Source organism: Physeter macrocephalus, chromosome 7 (assembly GCF_002837175.3).
Source record: "Physeter macrocephalus isolate SW-GA chromosome 7, ASM283717v5, whole genome shotgun sequence".
In the NCBI taxonomy this organism is placed as follows: domain Eukaryota; kingdom Metazoa; phylum Chordata; class Mammalia; order Artiodactyla; family Physeteridae; genus Physeter; species Physeter macrocephalus.
In genome coordinates, this window is record NC_041220.1 from 40,343,656 (window position 1) to 40,362,495 (window position 18,840).

An 18,840-nucleotide genomic window follows, 5' to 3' on the forward strand; every position below is an offset into this window, starting at 1 on the left:
GGGCCCGTGAGCCATGGCTGCTGAGCCTGCGCGTCCGGAGCCTGTGCTCCGCAACGGGAGCGGCCACAGCAGTGAGAGGCCCGCGTAACACACACACACAAAAAAAATTGTGGCACAGATTTGACTGGACTGGTTCTGCTGTGGAATGAAACAGAGAAGGCAGTTCAGAGAGTTATATACAGAATAGAGTTAGAACTGGTGGGATTTGGTTACTGATTCAATGTAGGGGGTAAAGGTGAAGGAAGACAAAGGTGACTCACAGACTTCTGGATGGAACAACTGGTTCTATGACATTGCATTCACTGAGATAGGGAACATAGGAAGAGGATTTTTTTGTACAAGGAAGGTACTTTGTTCACTTTGCTACAGGTTGAATTTGAAATGACTGCAAGTCATGAATGTGTTAGTAAATAGCAGACAGTTTTACAAGTTGATTGGATTTTCAGGAGAGAGAGATGGACAAAATATATGGATTTGGGGGGTTATTAATATTTACATTACAACTGAAGTCTTGGAAGTTCATGAGCTCCTCTACAGGGGTTCTTACATAGGGGGTATGTGCTAATATCACCTCTAAAACCAATCAACTAACAAAGAAAAGTTATATGTCCTAGCCATTCTCCATCCTAAATAGTCTGATTCAGTATGTATGGACTGGTGCTAAGACATTTGTTCTTTCCAAAGATTCTTTTTTCTTATTCCCATTTTATGTCCTAGTCAAGAATCGTTGGTATAGAGTGATAAGTGAAGACATTCTACAAAAATAGAGTATTGATCAAAGCCAAGGTTTGAAGGGTTGGTAGAGGAAGAGTAGCTTATAATGGAAACACATAGCCAGAGAGGTTAAAGAAAACCACAGAAATGCATTGTCACTGAAGATGAAAGATGAGAGACAGTGTCCATGGAGGTCATGATCATATGCTACCAAAACATAAGGAAAATTCGGAGCTCAGAGCTACATGATTATCACAGTTTTTAGAACCAATCTTTTAGATTGGTGAGATTTTCCACAGGCAGTGTTTGACAGCCATGGTTCATGTACAAATAAAGTAGATTCATTCATGGTTAGGGTTTACTTCTTGGCCTTTGGATGCCCTGGGGAGATAGGTTGCTGTAATCAAGGTATTTAATGATGTCTAGGCTCTTAAGTGCAGGACTTGGTTATGGAAAAATCCATAAGCAAGGCTTCTGGTCTGTCAGGAAGGCTTCAGGTATTGCCTCATGTTTTTTTCCTTCCTTGATTTCCCTGTTGGGGCTCTGAATGATACTGCAAACTGTCAGTGTTCTGTTGATCCTCTAGGTTTGCTGGGATCATTAAATGAAAGAATATATATAAATTGCCTGGTAGAGCACCTGACACATAGTAAACACTGAATAAGTTTCTTTCCTAATATTCTTCCTTTTTTTTCCTAAAAAACGGTTGTACAATTATGTTGCTCAGAATTACAAAAGAAATGAATACTCTCCTGTTCATTTTCGAAATAAAGTTGGTTATAGATTCTTGCTTTCAAGCAAAGACGACGAAATCTATGTAACACCCCTAAACCTAAAACATAATTCTTACCAAATTTACAAATTTAGTTTTCCAATGGGAAACACATGTCTTCTTTCTCTGCACTCCTGTTGCCAACTGTTCTTTGTTCCCTGCAGCAGTTGTCTCATTATAAAATTTAGCCCAGAAGCAAGAAATCACATCTGTGCTGAATGAGACTATGGAGAGAGGCTGGACAGCTGTATATCTGGGGTTTAGTCCCACAGATTAGTTAAACGTGTGCTGTAATTGAATCCAGTAGCTTTTCTGGTATTGTTAAATGGAAATCAATAAGCAGGCAAACATCAAAACTCGACTGTATTCAATGGGACTTTGGTTCAATGCCTTTAGAGAGAGAGAATGCCATCTTATCTGCTACTAATCCAAAGTATTCTCTCTTCACAGTGTGGTGGAGGTCTGACTACCATTATAATTGTGTTTGTGTGTTAATGTGAAGATCAGAGGAAAAACAGAAACAATGTAAAATTACGAATATGCCTTTTGGGTCTCCTTTACCTTCATGTCATCAAGGATCACACATTCTTTCAAGGCATTACCCACTGATGGTGGTGGGACCATGTGCCTTCTGCTGTCTTTTGACTCTTCAAAGTCTCAAAACACATTCATCCCAATGCATCATTTTCCTGGAAAATCCAATAACATTTTTTTGCCTAATATCAGCAAGATGTTAAGGAGGAAGCAATGGAGTCAGAGGGATACACAGCAAGTTACTAATATTTGAAAGTTATAATCATTAAAGAGCATATTTGAATAATTGACTCCAATTACTCTTTAATTTTTAGAATGTGTGAAGTTGAAGTCTTTTTGTGCATATTCCATTTTACTCGTTCTGCCCTCCCTTTGTCCTTCTTGAATCCCAACAAAAAGAATGAGTTAGCAACTCTGGCTTTTCTGAAAGTAAAAATTTTAAAAGCTTTTCTCTGTTTGTTCAAGAAAGCATTAAATTTATTAGTATGTAGTAATAAAATTAAGACATACTTAAGATTAGTTTGAATTAGTTTCTATTATAATCTATTATTTGGTTAGGCAATTAGCTGATTTTTACTTACTAAAAAGTTCCTGTATTTGTGAGTCATTGTTTTTCCTATGTTAACTTTAGGAATTTGCAATAGACTAAATTCTCATTGACCTCTACAGAGTTATTTCTCCTGGAGAATCAGTCTTCTAAATTAATGATTAGATTACCAACCAATATGCCCATCTTCACTGTAATTATAGAATGGCTGAGGGAAAATGACCTTGAAGGCTGTCTCTCAGTTTAATGGTGTGGCCTTATTTTAAAATATAAATAATAGAATAAAAACATTTTCCATAAAATTTCTGATATCTAATTAATGTCTTTCAGAGTAACTGTGGTATCAAACATTTCCTCTAATTATATTCATTAGTGGCTTCTCCCGGACAAGTTTTAATTAAGTTGTACAATGAAGATCAATACTCATTGTGTATTCATTGCAATTTACAACAAGCATATATACTGTTCAGAACAATTTAATTACTGTAATTGTAGCACAGAAGATACTTAGTGACTGTGCTGCATTACTGCCAAACTGCCTTTTAATAAATTCAGTAATGAAATTAGAAAAGGAAATTCTGAAAATTCACATTTATATATACGCTATGTCTAAACCGGTTTTTATGTTAGTAGCTTAAGTAATGCGGGGAATGGAAGCATTGATAATATCAGTGGCATAAAGCTTTTTCATGCATGCCATCATGAATGTTGAGAAATTATTAGAGCATAAATGAGTACACTTGTAATAATAGTTACATTGGTTACTAAAAATAATTTATGGTTGTTGGGTATTCAGAATACTCTGTTTTCTCTAAATAAGATGTCAATTTTTGTTACTTTCATTTCCTTAAATAGGAGTAGTATTTTCATTCATAAGGAATGCTTCCAAATGTGTTAACTTCTATTAATGATGATCATGCTACTGATGCATTGTGCAAGGAATTGTGGAAGTAGAGATTTTCTAGAAGCATCATAGGTGTATACCAGGGTTTCTGAGATTTGGCACTGGTGAAATTTGAGCCACATAATTCTTTCCTGTGGGGTGGAAGAAGTTTTGCTGTTCACTGAAGGATGTTTACTCAGTTGCATGCCTGGCTTCTTCCCATGAGATGCCAGTAGCAGATACTCCCCTACTTCCCAGTTTTGACGATCAGAAATGTCTCCAGGCATTATTAGATGCCCATGTTGAGAACTACTGGTGTGTGTTGATTCAGCCACACCCTCCTGATCTGTCTACTGACCAGATGATTCATTCATAAGACAAACAGCTATTCAGCTGTTCTGAATGCAGGCTAGGTTCATAGGCATGAGTCAAACATAGTGTTCCTTTAGGGGAACAATGCAGTTCTATGTATTCCGTGTTTTGGATATAAGAATTGGGTGTTAATAAAATATTCAGTAATACTACCTTACCCACATTTAAGAAAAGGAGAATCAGAGATGGTTTCCTGGGGAAGACAGTTTCTGAAATATGTTTTGAAGTGCAAATGAAGAGTTAGCAGTTCACAAAGGGAGAAGGGTATTTGAGATAGCTAAAGCAGCATGTGCAAGACTTGGAGGCATAAGAAACCTCTCTTACTCTTATCTGTACCTATCTGTATATCTAATTTTATGTAGATATAATTTTAGATAGTTATTTTTCCGGAGGCATCAAATCCCAATTTGCTCTGCATTACATGAACAAAATTATAAAGTAGTAATCTGCAGGTAATTACCTAAAACACCTAATTTTTCTCTTTTTTTCCTCAATTTCCAATTCAGTAATTGTATATGTAAATATCTGCTTTGCACTGTGAATGTTATGAAATCATCTTCTAGGAGGAAAGCAATTTTAGGCAGTATGGAAAAGTGACATGCATGTATTTCCTATAAAACTCCTAATCTGTTTACCTGAAGAAAATCTTTTGACAAGATCATCAAAAGAAAGATGATATACATTCCTATTGTAGTTATTTCCATGTGTTCAGTAATATATTCCAATATGGAAAACTCCCAATAAATTGTAAAAATAGTGAAGCTAGTATTTTCATTTACTTTCACACTTACACATTTTCTAAGCCAAGAAGAGTAAAAAATAGTCATTTTAATTAAAGTTAATTCAAATGAGGGCAATTAAATTTTAGAAAGACATCTGGAATTCTGTTAATAATAATGAATATTTCAATATGCACATATTATTAAGAAGTCTACAAGGAATGCTGTGTTTCTCATGGCAGGCTAGTTATGAATTCCTAGAATTCCTATGCACATCACTTTGTCACCACAGGATTAAGTTCAATTTGACTGCCATCATAGCAGAAGGCCTTTAGTTTGCTCATTTGCTCTACTTTATCTAGTCCACACAGATATGCTGCTGCTGTATATCAAAGGTGAGTAAAATGAATCATAAAGGTGAATAAACAGAAGGATTTAGGTTCTGCACTCCCCTGATATTTAGTCATGTCTAGACACAGACCTAGTGCCCCAGAAAAACTAAAATGAGGACAAGGACATTTAAGTTTAATATAGCCTTATTCCCATAGAAACCAGAAGAGCCAACAGTAGCGTAAAAATAAAAGAGTACAGATCTACCTGAAAAATTAAATTTAGTGGACTGACTCGAGGATTTGCAAGGCTAGTGGGTAGTGAAATAGATTTGGTCTGTTTGGTTTTGGTTTTTGCTGTTTTAAAACAATAGTTTTTGAGTTAGGTCAGTTTCCTTTAAAAAATAATAATTTCACATATCATTTACTGTTTTATTCCCTAAAGCCAACATGTTGTATGTAGGCTAAAGTTGATACAAACATTCTATAGGCATGCATTTTTATAGTTAAAGAGCTCAGAACTTAATGAGGAAAATAGACAAGTTTATGGATATGTTACAGTATTGAGTATATATCTGTGTTTTTTAAGATTTTAAAGTTTTTGATTTATTTTCATATTAATAATTTTAATATAGACTGTTACCTTAGTGTGTAAGATATGTATGTTTGCATATGTGATATGAAATAAAATGATGGATATAAGGGTTAAATGCACATAATTTCCATAGCATGCCAAAAATTTCTATTTCAGTTGTGATCCTGATTTCCTTGATCATAATAATGTTAGAGTACATTCTCTTGTAGAAGTTTTACACATTTCTCAGCCTATCTAATGTTAAACCTTTAGTACCCTAGGCTTAAACTTGCAGATCCAACCATCTTTTTAGAATTGCAGGCATTTCAAGATACTGACTCTTGAATGTAGTTTGAGAAAGCTTCAGTACCTCTGACGAGGGTTAACCCCGTCGTTTCCCTTTTGGGTCCAACTACCATGCTCATTCAAAGTGGTCCAGCTGCACAGCACGCCAGGTAGATCCATTTGGTTTAGGCATGATATATTTGAAAGATAATGGTCTATGATCTAGGTCTAAAGCATTTTGACTACATAGCACCTTTTTTTTTTAACATGGTGTGTTAGTTTCTGCTTTATAACAGAGTGAATCAGCTCTACGTATACATATATCCCCATATCCCCTCCCTCTTGCATCTCCCTCCCACCCTCCCTATCCCACCCCTCTAGGTGGTCACAAAGCACTGAGCTGATCTCCCTATGCTATGCGGCTGCTTCTCACTAGCTATTGATTTTACATTTGGTAGCATATATATGTCCATGTCACTCTCTCACTTCGTCCCAGCTTACCTTCCCCCTCCCCGTGTCCTCAAGTATGGTAGTTCTATTTTTCATTTTTTAAGGAACCTCCATACTGTTCTCCATAGTGGCTTTATCAATTTACACTCCCACCAAGAGTGCAGTAGGGTTCCCTTTTCTCCACATCCTCTCCAGCATTTATAATTTGTAGATTTTTTGATGATGGCCATGTGATAGGTGTTAGCTCTTCTCTAAATGTTTGATAGAATTCGCCTGTGAATCCATCTGGTCGCAGGCTTTTGTTTGTTGGAAGATTTCTAATCACAGCTTCAATTTCAATGCTTGTAATTGGTCTGTTTATATTTTCTATTTCTTCCTGTTTCAGTCTGGGAAGGTTGTGCTTTTCTAAGAATTTGTCCATTTCATCCAGGTTTTCCATTTAATTGGCACATAGTTGCTTGTAGTAATCTCTCATGATCCTTTGTATTTCTGCAGTGTCAGTTGTTACTTCTTTTTCATTTCTAATTCTGTTGATTTGAGTCTTCTCCTTTTTTTCTCGATGAGTCTGGCTGATGGTTTATCAATTTTGTTTATCTTCTCAAAGAACCAGCTTTTAGTTTTATTGATCTTTGCTATTGTTTCCTCCATTTCTTTTTCTTTTTTTTTAATCTATTCTTTATGATTTCTTTCTTTCTGCTAACTTTGGGTTGTTTTTTTTTCCTTCTTTCTCTAATTTCTGTAGGTATGAGGTTAGGTTGTTTATTTGAGATTTTTCTTGTTTCTTGAGGTAGGATTGTATTGCTGTAAATGTCCCTCTTTCAACTGCTTTTGCTGCAGCCCATAGGTTTTGGGCCATTTTGTTTTCATTGTCATTTGTTTCTAGGTATGTTTTTAGTTCCTCTTTGATTCCTTGAGTGATCTCTTGGTTACTTAGTAGCATATTGTTTAGCCTCCATGTGTTTGTATTTTTACACATTTTTTCCTGTAATTGATATCTAGTCTCATAGCATTGTGGTTGGAAAAGATACTTGATATGATTTTAATTTTCTTAAATTTACCAAGGCTTGATTTGTGACCCAAAATATGATCCATCCTGGAGAATGTTCCATGACCACTTGAGAAGAAAGTGTATTCTTTTGTTTTTGGATGGAATGTCCTATAAATATCAATTAAGTCCATCTTGTTTAATGTATCATTTAAAACTTGTGTTTCCTTATTTATTTTCATTTTGGTTGATCTGTCCATTGGTGAAACTGCGGTGTTAAAGTCCCCTACTATGATTGTGTTACTGTCGATTTCCCCTTTTATGGCTGTTAGCATTTGCCTTATGTATTGAGATGCTCCTATGTTGGGTGCATAAATATTTACAATTGTTATATCTTCTTGGATTGATCTCTTGATCATTATATAGTGTCCTTTTTTGTCTCTTGTAATTGTGTTTATTTTAAAGTCTATTTTGTCTGTTACGAGAATTGCTACTCCAGCTTTCTTTTGATTTCCATTTGCATGGAATACCTTTTTTTATCCCCCCACTTTCAGTCTGTTTGTGTCCCTAGGTCTGAAGTGGGTCTCTTGTAGACAGCATATATACGGGTCTTGTTTTGGTATCCATTCAGCCAGTCTATGTCTGTATCCATTCAGCCAGTCTGTGTCTTTTGGTGGGAGCATTTAATCCATTTACATTTAAGGTAATTATCAATATGTATGTTCCTATTACCATTTTCTAAATTGTTTTGGGTTTGTTATTGTAGGTCTTTTTCTTGTCTTGTGTTTCCTGTGTAGAGAAGTTCCTTTAGTACTTGCTGTAAAGCTGGTTTGGTGGTGCTGAATTCTCTTAACTTTTGCTTGTCTGTAAAGTTTTTAACTTCTCCGGCAAATCTGAATGAGATCCTTGCTGGATAGAGTAATCTTGGCTGTAGATTTCTCCCTTTCATCACTTTAAATATGTCCTGCCACTCCCTTCTGGCTTGCAGAGTTTCTTCTGAAAGATCAGCTGTTAACCTTATGGGGATTACCTTGTATTTTATTTCTTGCTTTTCCCTTGCTGCTTTTAATATTTCTTCTTTGTATTTAATTTTTGATAGTTTGATTAATATGTGTCTTGGTATGTTTCTCCTTGGATTTATCCTGTATGGGACTCTCTGTGCTTCCTGGACTTGACTGACTATTGTGTTTCCCATATTAGGGAAGTTTTCAACTATAATCACTTCAAATATTTTTCAGTCCCTTTCTCTTTCTCTTCTTCTTCTGGGACCTCTTTAGTTTGAATGTTGGTGCATTTAATATTGTCGCTGAGGTCTCTCAGACTGTCCTCAATTATTTCCATTCTTTTTACTTTATTCTGCCCTCTGGTAGTTATTTCCACTATTTTATCTTCTGGGTCACTTATCTATTCTTCTGCTTCAGTTATTCTGCCATTGATTCTTTCTAGAGAATTTTTAATTTCATTTATTGTGTTGTTTATCATTATTTGTTTGCTCTTTAGTTCTTCTAGGTCCTTGTTAAACATTTCTTATATTTTCTCCATTCTATTTCCACGATTTGAATCATCTTTACTATCATTACTCTGAATTCTTTTTCAGGTAGACTGCCTATTTCCTTTTCATTTGTTTGGTCTGGTGGGATTTTACCTTGTTCCTTCATCTGCTGCATATTTCTCTGTCTTATTTTGCTTAACTTACTGTGTTTGGGGTCTCCTTTTCGCAGGCTGCAGGTTCTTGTTGCAGGCTGTTGTTTTTGTTGTCTGCCCCTAGTGGGTAAGGCTGGTTCAGTGGGTTGTGTAGGCTTCCTGGTGGAGGGGACTGTTGCCTGTGTTCTGGTGGATGAGGCTGGATTTTGTGTTTCTGGTGGGCAGGACAGCGTCTAGTGGTGTGTTTGGGGGTGTCTGTGAACTTAGTGTGATTTTAGGCAGCCTCTCTGCCTAGCACACTTTTAAACTACTTTAATTTCAGAGGGACAGTAGGTGAACCTGTTAAAATATAAACTCCCTGAGTGTCTATGTATCTGTGTGTGAGTATGTGCAAGTTTGTGAGTGTGCGAATGTTGGTGAGTGTGCGAATGTTGGTGCATGTGCATATTCTTCCATTGCTTTCTTTTGCAATGATGATGTTCGGACTTCCATCTTGGGAGTTACAAATATGTTAGGATACCCAGACCTAATTGAGTTCTGCCTTTCAAAATGTAGCTAACAGTTTTGTAAAAAACACATTTTGTACTATAGTTATATATAAATAGAAAGTATCTTTGGGAATGCAATGAACACTTAGCTATTGCAACAACCTTAAGAGCTGCTGCATTTCCTAGGCTTGGTTAAGAGTGTATAGATTTATTTCTTAATTAAGTTTGCAATTTGGATTATGGATTTTGGTTAATATCACAAAAAATCTTACAAACTTGGGAATAGTTTATTGTTGTTTAATGTAAATTATTTGTTCATTGCCTTTATAACAGCTTTCCAGAAGAAAATAGAGTATATTTAGCTCCAACTTTACAGCTGCAGCTTAATCCCAAGAACCAGCATCTTTAAAAAATGGACATGGTCCTCATGGTTTTCTGTGGACCTTTCATTTTTTTCTTTTTCTTATGAATTCTTTTCCTTTATTCCTGTTTGACCAAAAAAAAAACACTTAGGGTAATAACTTGTTTATATACTTTTACTGTTATTTTTCTCCAAATAATTATCCAAAATCACTTGTTCTCTTGCATCCTAATAATGTTTTCTTAAAATTATAACTCTTGTATTTGTCATAATGAATGCTCAATCTACTTTCAGTTATGGATGTAATATGTGCTTTTAATAACACTATGAAAATAGTGATATATTTTTGTATATTTGACTCAGTTTTGTTTTCTTTCTCTTTTAGTGAATTTGTTGGATTCACGGACTGTCATGGGGGACTTGGGATGGATTGCTTTTCCAAAAAATGGGGTAAGCCTTTATGAAATTTTCCCTACAACTTAAACTACTTGAATAGACATCATCTTAAATATCATATAGTTGTAAATTCTCTGGACATATTTGATGTTAAGAAAAGAGGGATGTGTGTGAAGGGGAGTGAGGAGACTTCAAATGAGCTTTGACTGGGAAAAGCAAGCAAATTGGGAAGAGATTTTAATGACTGAACAACAAATATATTATTTTCCTCTCTGAATATTTCTCCATAAAGAAATGTGAAGTTTCTTCAGCATTCAGGAGAGTTTCAGATTGAAACAACCAACACATTTTTAGAATTGGTTTATCTTAAAAAAAAAAAAAAAAAGAAAAAAAAGGAGAGCTAAGAAAAAAACAAAGATTTGCTGCTAATTTGCCCTTATCTTGTTTATATTGAATGGGAAATAAAAGTTCCTGTGTCAATGACAGTGTTGAATCAAACACTGGAACCAATTTATTATGTGTTTAATTTACTACATTAGGGAATTAAAATATTATAAGAAATTCCTTTAAATTCCATTGAAATTCAAAATTTCTCAGATTATCAGATTATTCATCATTCAAAGGTTTTCTTTTAATTCTTGAATTTTTCTCTATTGGGAACTTTCAGAAAAGATGCTCCATTGGAAGATTTTTATAATCAACCATTTTTTTTTATTAGTAAATTATTTTATGGTGTACATTAAAAATAACTTCTTTGGGATGAAAATTAGGTAAGCCATTTTTTAACAATATGCCTATTATATATTTATAGTACTAACAATACATAGATTATATAAAAAGTATTCCATTGTCTCGTACTTAATTAAAAACACATCCATATTATCAGATGGAAAATGAAAACATAAGTAAAATATTGTGACATAAAATCATTGTATTACATAGAAAACATTAACTGTATTGCATGACTATTATATTGGAAACAATCTAGACTTTGATAGAATATTTTTATTATATAATGACTTTAATATTTAAATATTTTTTTAAATTTTCAAGCTAAAACTACGCAACATCATTATTGGACCAACTCTGCTCAATAGTCTGTAATAACCTAAATGGGAAAAGAATTTAAAAAGAATAGTTACATGTATATGTATAACTGAATCACTTTGCTGTACACCTGAAACTAACACAGCATTGTTAATCAACTATACTCCAATATAAAATAAAAATAAAAAATAAAATAAAACACACATGGATTTTTATAATAAAAATAAAATATATAAAGAAGAAAAGTAAAAAAAAATATCGAACCGCCTTGTAACAAAAACAATATTTTCAATCCTCCATTTAAAGAAAAAGTATTGTTAAACAATTTGAATGCTTAAAACTTTATTATACAGTGTATATATGCAATTAATTAGAAGTTATGCACACTAGTAATATTTCATATGACTTTGAAGGTTAATTTCAATTTAATTAAGTAATTTAATATTATACCAAATCTGGTTATAACAACACAAATAACCAAAACTTAAAATTTTTTTCTAATTGATGAGTATACCTGATGTTTTAATTGGTCCTTTACTTAGCACATTCTTTCTGTGGAAATAAGACAAGTAGTATTAATTGTTCTAATGCATAATAATTTATATGTTAACATCCTCATCTCAATGTGCTTTCTCTTTTTTCATTAAGTTGGTATTTCTTTTTGGTTGTAAATATTATGTTTACATTTAGAGGTATAATATAAATAAAGTAATACAAGTAGATTGTTAAAATATTAAAACATGAAGATAAGCCAAATGAAAAACAAACTGTCTTACTCAGATATAGCCAGTGTCAACATAAAGGTATATATATTCTCTTAATCTGTCTTTTATCTTTCTTATGCTCTTCCTTTCTCCATTCTTTCTTTTTCTTTTCTTTTTTTTTTTTTTTTTTGTGGTACGTGGACCTCTCACTGTTGTGGCCTCTTGTGTTGTGGAGCACAGGCTCCAGATGTGCAGGCTCAGCGGCCATGGCTAACGGGCCTAGCTGCTCCGTGGCATGTAGGATCTTCCCGGACCGGGGCACGAACCTGTGTCCCCTGCATCGGCAGGCGGACTCTCAACCACTGCGCCACAAGGGAAACCCCTCCATTCTTTCTTTATCCTTCCCCTCACTCACCACCTCTGAGTTACTGTCTTTCTTTCATCTTTCACCACCCTTATATAGGAAGATGGCTGGCTAACATCCATCTATGAGAACCTGTAAATATATTTTGTACTCTGCATTTTTTCACATATCAAAAAGGATTTATTTCATAAATATCTTAAATTGCCCTTCCTGAGAAGATGGCTGACATATTGGGTTGAAATTAATTTTTTTAAAGTGAGAAAATATGTCATATTCTCTTTGAATCTCTCTGAGTTTAGTTTTGTGTTCCTCCTATTTCCATTCAGAAGTTATTCAGACAAGGTTTGACAGAGTGTAACTGTGAGGGTAAATCTGATGTTGTAGTTGTTCTTGTAACTAGACATTTTTAGGGGAATTACTCAATTTTGTATGTGATTTCTGCATAAAGCACAATTGACTCCCTTATAAAAACATAATCTTTTTATCAGGAATGGGCTATTTCCAGTCATTCTAACAACTTCATCCTTTCTTTTCCTGTCTATATAATTGTTAGTATAGTGTTAATTTTGTTCAGATTTTTAAATGAGTATTTTTTCAAAACTCTTGTAATTTTTTGAGTGATGTTTCTTTTGACATAGCTAATGCCTGATGTTAATACTGAAGAAAAAGAAGTTAAACTAGAGAAACTTAGAGAATGTGCACTTATCCAAGTATGAGGAATGCATGTGGAATTCAGGTGTTATATTGATGTTATTTCACCCAAATGCAAAATGAAGAAACTTTTAAAATTATATTTTAAAGAAAATAAGCATATGGAGTACAAATAGTTCCAATAAAAGGTATATATATATATACACTTTTTATATATTGTTATTAGGCTGAGTCATTTAGGATTAGATAAGAAATCTAACTCTAAGTGAAATATAGATCATTGGTGTGATATCAGCAAACATTTTGGAATAAGGGCATCTGAAAATTTTCTCTTCCTTGAAAGCCATGAGAAAAGTGGAAAATATTATAAGAATCTACTTTTCAGAACTCTGGAAATTAACCAAAATCTTGGAGCAATCCAGGGAACATTTAGTCAAGAAAAAGGACTAAATCTTGTTAGAACAAGTTTGTGGCATTTCAAGGTGCCCTGTGTCCTTTTCTGCCACTCCAGATCTTTAAAGTAGCCTTGGACAAAACCAAAACTCTGTTGTCAGGGTGAAAAACAGCAGTCTGGCAGGCACTAGAGTGGGCAGAGTCAGGTAAGAGACTCTTCAAAGACTTGATCTCAGAGGATTGTCATTATATATAACCTGATAAGAATGCTCTTGAAAGGCTGTCTTGACTTCTCTGACTTAGAACTCCCCCAGTCTGAAAGCCTTTACTGTATTAAGTAAAGAAGAATATTCTTTTTTTCAGAACATTTCCTGAACCTCAGGCCTTAAGAATGAATGTTTTATTATTTTATTTCTGAGACCGATAAAAATAAATCTAGGCCTGAGAATTGGGCAAGTAACTTAGGAGAAACCCTATTCATCCCTTGTAGTCAGGCACACATTCCATACACCTCTTAGAAATTGCACCTGTCATACTTTTTCTTTGCTTTTAAGCTTTTAGATTTCTTATGGCAATCTCATATTTACTACTGTACAGTGTTTCTAAATCTAGGCTCAGTTCCTGGCATATAATAGAACTTCAATAAATATTTGTTAGAAGGATAACTGTTTGTTTCTTAATTTATGAAATGGGACATACATTACTGAGATGTAGTTTTGCATGAAGATTAAATAAATGGGATTGAGAGTAGAACTGGGCACAGCGTTGGCACCCAGTAAACATCCTTTCTTTGATCTTCTGCTGCATTTCTGTTCTCCTCATATTAAAAGATCCATCAGTCGATCATGTTTTTGTGTTTCTTTGTTAGTTTTTTGACTGTATCTGTATGAATTCATTGTCAGCATTTAAAGATTGGGAGATTTCATATAAAGTCTGAATTTCCAGCTTCTCTGTTTAGTTGGAAGTTTTAGAAAGCCAGAGCTAGCAGGTTTCTATGACCTCAACAGCCCAAAGCTGAGTAAAGGCTGCAATTGGAAGACAGTAAGCAAATTCTCCTACTTGACTCAATTTCTACCTGTTGCTCTTCGGTCATTTAAGTTGCTGGTCTGCAGTGTTGGCGTTATCATGGAGTCATTTTTTTAATACTGCACAAGCATTGGTTTTTTCTTCTGTTTTAGGAGGAACTTTAAAAATCTTCTCTTGTGTTACATGCTGAGACTGTTTCTTCCTAGTTTTTGTTTGAGTACTTCACCTCAGTTACGGCACATCATTTGAATTTGGGCTTCAGCATGTGCTTTGTAGCTACAATGTATGAGGTAGACAGTGGGTGTATGTGTGAGTGTCTTCTGCCTCATGGTAATAACTTGAAGCCGCCTTCCTTTTTTTTTTCTGTACATATCTAGGAGTACTATGTTACAGCAAAGTTTGCTTTCATGCAAATTTGCTGCATTCGTTCATTCAACAGATATATATTGGACACTTAGTTTGTGGGTTGAACTCTTCTAAGAGTGTGCCTCACTTAGTTTGTGCCTAGTTTTGGTAGTTAGTTATAGTAGTGAAGAATAGTCAGTGCCTACTATAACCAGGGTTACGGTAGTGAAGATAGTAAGTGAAGAAAACAAGCAAAAGTCCCTGATACCCTGGAGCTTGGGGCAGCATTGTTATTTTGAGAATGAGTTATCAGAGAGTTAGAGCAATGTGATAAATGAAATGCATTCTATTATTTTCTTTCCATACTTGTATGAAAGTGGCAGAGAGGTGACAGTATTCTCTCAAGGTCATTAAAGTAGCTTGTGACACAACTGGGAGCAACATGTTTATTGCATTTGGCACATGTGCTGTCATATCACTGTTTCTCATTGTCTTGCCATGAAAAAAATACTCTTTCATTTAGTACATAAATTCATTTAGTACTGACAATGACAACGTAAAAAGAGATATTTAGTATTTTTTTGTAGATGAAGAAAATGAGGCTCAGGAAGGGTAAGTGATTTTCCCAAGTTTATGCAATTGGTAAGAGACTGAGGCCATTTTAAACCCAGGTCTTCCAGGATACTGATTATTTTAAACCAGAGGTGAACTCCTACAAATAGTTAGGTCTCCAGAGACATAGGTTCTGGTTGGTTCTCAGACTTCTAGTTCATGTAAGAGAGGAATTCATGCTGAAGAGAAAATTCACGTCAAAGAAAGTTTTAAATGAGGTGGAGTGGGTCACATGCTATTAATCGCTAGTTCATAATACATTTTTGGAAAAATGTATAGCACATAGGTGCTCAAATATATAAGTTGCATTTGTTATATTGTGTATATAACAAATATTTATATAATTAAATAATTATATAAAAGTTAGATAGATAATGAAAAGGATGATTTAACTTGACCCCCAGCTATATCTGTAATTCACTATTATTTTTGGGATCTGTGTGAATCTCCACTTTCCTGTCTGTTAAGCAAGGATGGGTGGCTATTATATCATCTATCTTGAAGTGTTGTTTTAGGATAAAGTAAGATAATGTATTTGAATGTACCACATCATCGCTCAACCACTAAAGAAGTAGAAAAGATGATGGTTGGTTAAAAAGCTACTTTTGTATTGCTGTTTTCAAACATAACCAGAAAGCAACAGTTTGGTGGTTAAAAGCAACAACCACTCAGCTATCTCTTTGGCATTTGACTGTTCAAATGAAGTAAGTAAACTCTTAAGAGTTTTTATGCCTCAACTCCCAAATGTGGGACTCAGTACTCTAATTTCACTTTGAATAAAATTAAGGGGAGGGTTTGTCAATTTTTTTTTTCTCCCAGAACTGGTCTTTAATTGTAGACAGAAATAAAAACAAATAAGCAAAACACAGACTGAATTCTGGCTTAATTGATGTAAAATGGGCACAGTTACCCTCAATTCTAAATTTCACTGCCTATTTGAGTAAATTTTTTTTTTCCTCCAGAGCACCTTTTGTTAGTATTTTACACTGAGGTTCTCAAACTTTTTCAGCCTCAACCCATTAGGACATAATTCTAACAGTAATAGTAATACGTAATTGTGAATAAGGAATAATAAAGAGGCATTGAGAATTAATTTATTTCATGATTGACTCTATGTCAGCCCTCTTTTTTTAATATTTACATAAGATTTTGTCTTAAAATACTTGTTACTTTTTTAACCGTTGCCTTATTTTTAAAAATTAATATACTTAATTTTTTTAGAGAAGTTTTGGGTTTGCATAAAAGTGAGCAGAAGGTATGCAGAGTTCTTATACACAACTTCAATATCCTCCTTACCCTCTTCTCACTATTAGCATGTTGCATTAGTGTGGTACATTTGTTACAATAGACCAGGCAATGTTGATACATTATTATTAGGTAAATTCCAGGTTTATATTAAAGTTCACTGTTTCTCTTGTACATTCTCTGGGTTTTAACAAATACATAATAACATGTGTTTACCACTGCAGTAACATACAGAACATTCCCTGTCCTATCTGTACACACCCTGAAGATGTACTTTGCTTCCTTCTAATTACAGTAACATTATTTCATTCACCTTCTGGAACATTTAATGTTGTTTAATTTATATAGACTAATCATTCATGTTAATAGCATTGTTTCCTGGAAATTTTGAGCAAGTGTTTTCAAAACATTCTTATAAGAGTAAAATGAATGGCTATAGTGTTTGTTTAGAGCAGATTATGCTCTTAATGTCTTAGAAATTTCACTATTGCTCTTTTTCCATATGTTGTTGTTACAAAAGATCACAAGATAGACCTGCCTTCTTTGCTTTGGCGGAAAGCCTTTTCCCCACTGAATCCTTTGTACTTCCGGTTCACACAGTGGGCAAGCCACCACATTCCCCTGGCTGTCACCTCTGAATCGTATTGCAAATTCTGCTTTTATTTTTGCTCTCTTTTCCTATTCCATTCAAAGAAGATAAACATTATATTTGCAGTCTTTTCTTATGCTGATCTTAGGGGGTATTAGGATCATTCAAAATAACTTATTCATTTGAGAGAGATTTCAGAATATTGACTTAAATCATATTTGTACTAAAATGGAGACAGAGTAACCTGCTCTCTGCCTAGGGGAGAAAGAACAAGCAATAGTCCTACATAAAGTCACGGCAAAACAGGAGTTGATGGCTTTTCTTGTTTTAGTGTCAGTTTGTTCTATTTTCTGACTTCTTCGAGACAGAGAACCTGTGTTTACTTTTGAAGTTGAAAATAACTCAAGTTTAGATTACTCAAAATGGACTGTGAATCCATCATTAGTGTTTTATGTGGATTCTCTTGAATCAAGAGAAACTTAAACTGGATTTTCTATTCTGATACTCAGATTTTGGTAACAATGTATGTGAGGGTTTTGTGTGTGATTCCTCCTCCCCAAACTTAAAGGCAAAGAATGAGGAGAAGTATTTGAACACAGCTAATCTCATATATTTTGTTTATGATCAGGATGTTTTGCCAGAACCTTGTGTTGGCTTTGCTTTCAACCAAAGGAGAGGAAAGATAATGACAAGCAATGAGGCCCACACTGAGCATGGAGAGGCTAATAAAGATTAAAGTTATGCTGCAGTGGGGGAAAAAAGAGCACATTAGTGGATATAGAAAAGCTCTTTATTTGGACAGTGATAGAAAAGAATTCTAAAGGGAATGGATATTATACTATATAATGCAAATGCCAGTATAATGAAGAACAATCCTATTCCAAAGTAGCTTTGTATTCGTTATTTTTTAGAAAAACAAAAAGCACACCCAACCGGTAAGGTACTTAAGATAAATAATTTAAGGAATTCAAGACAGTCATTTAGCATACACTGAAGTTTAGATGAAGCACAGTTTCACATTTAGATTTCCCACATAGAAACTAAGCAATTATGAAGAAAGTTTTTTAAAATGTGCAGTTCTGCTTTGGCATATGAGACAAATGTTGTATTTCGCCTTTGCTATATATTGAATGTATTAGCAACAGTCACAGTGTATTCATTCAAGGTAGGATTGAGACATGCATATATTATTTGTTTACTAGGTGTCACTCTGTTTATATATTTAAAGTCACTATAAAACAGTGGCTATATTTTCTTCTTTACAGTCTCTCAAAACACTCCTGCATTATAGGGAAACTCAAAAACATAAACTGGAAAATGGCCTCTATTCATGATATCGTCTTGTTAATCCTTCTTCTTACCAGTTTAAGTCTTATTTCCTCAGGAAAGTATGGTTCAAAGATTAACTGTTCTTCCATTAGCAGATCATGCTGTGAAATCCTTTTTCCCTCCATCCCAACCCCTATCTATTTTTTTCTCCAGATCACAGTGTGTACAGCTATGTTATCCATACTCATCACCTAGACTAGCTTTCTACCCAAACACTTAATTCTCCTGATCCGCTCCTTTTGGATGACATTCTCTATTGGTCTGTATAAGAAGCCGGGAGCATACATGTGAACAGAGTTTCAGGTTATTTCTAAAGGGTTATATATGTTACCTTACCTGTGATATCAGACACCTGTGCACCCATTTACTTCAAACAGCCATTTCCCAATATTATTCCCACCTGTTTCATATTGGGTACTCATGTTTTCCTTTCCCCATTATGTATATGGAGATTTCTGGGTCTCTATCTAGAGGTTCTATGT

General features: G+C 34.4%; 1 protein-coding gene across 5 annotated transcripts in view; it reads left to right on the plus strand.

Moving 5' to 3' along the window:
• EPHA5 (EPH receptor A5) overlaps positions 1-18,840 on the plus strand; it is a 326,273-nt gene that overhangs the window by 19,701 nt on the left and 287,732 nt on the right. For all 5 annotated transcript variants that reach the window (XM_055085948.1, XM_024132021.1, XM_024132023.1 and 2 more), the window contains exon 2: positions 10,043-10,107. In XM_055085948.1, the coding sequence (XP_054941923.1) occupies positions 10,043-10,107 (65 nt within the window). The remainder of the gene's footprint in view (positions 1-10,042; positions 10,108-18,840) is intronic.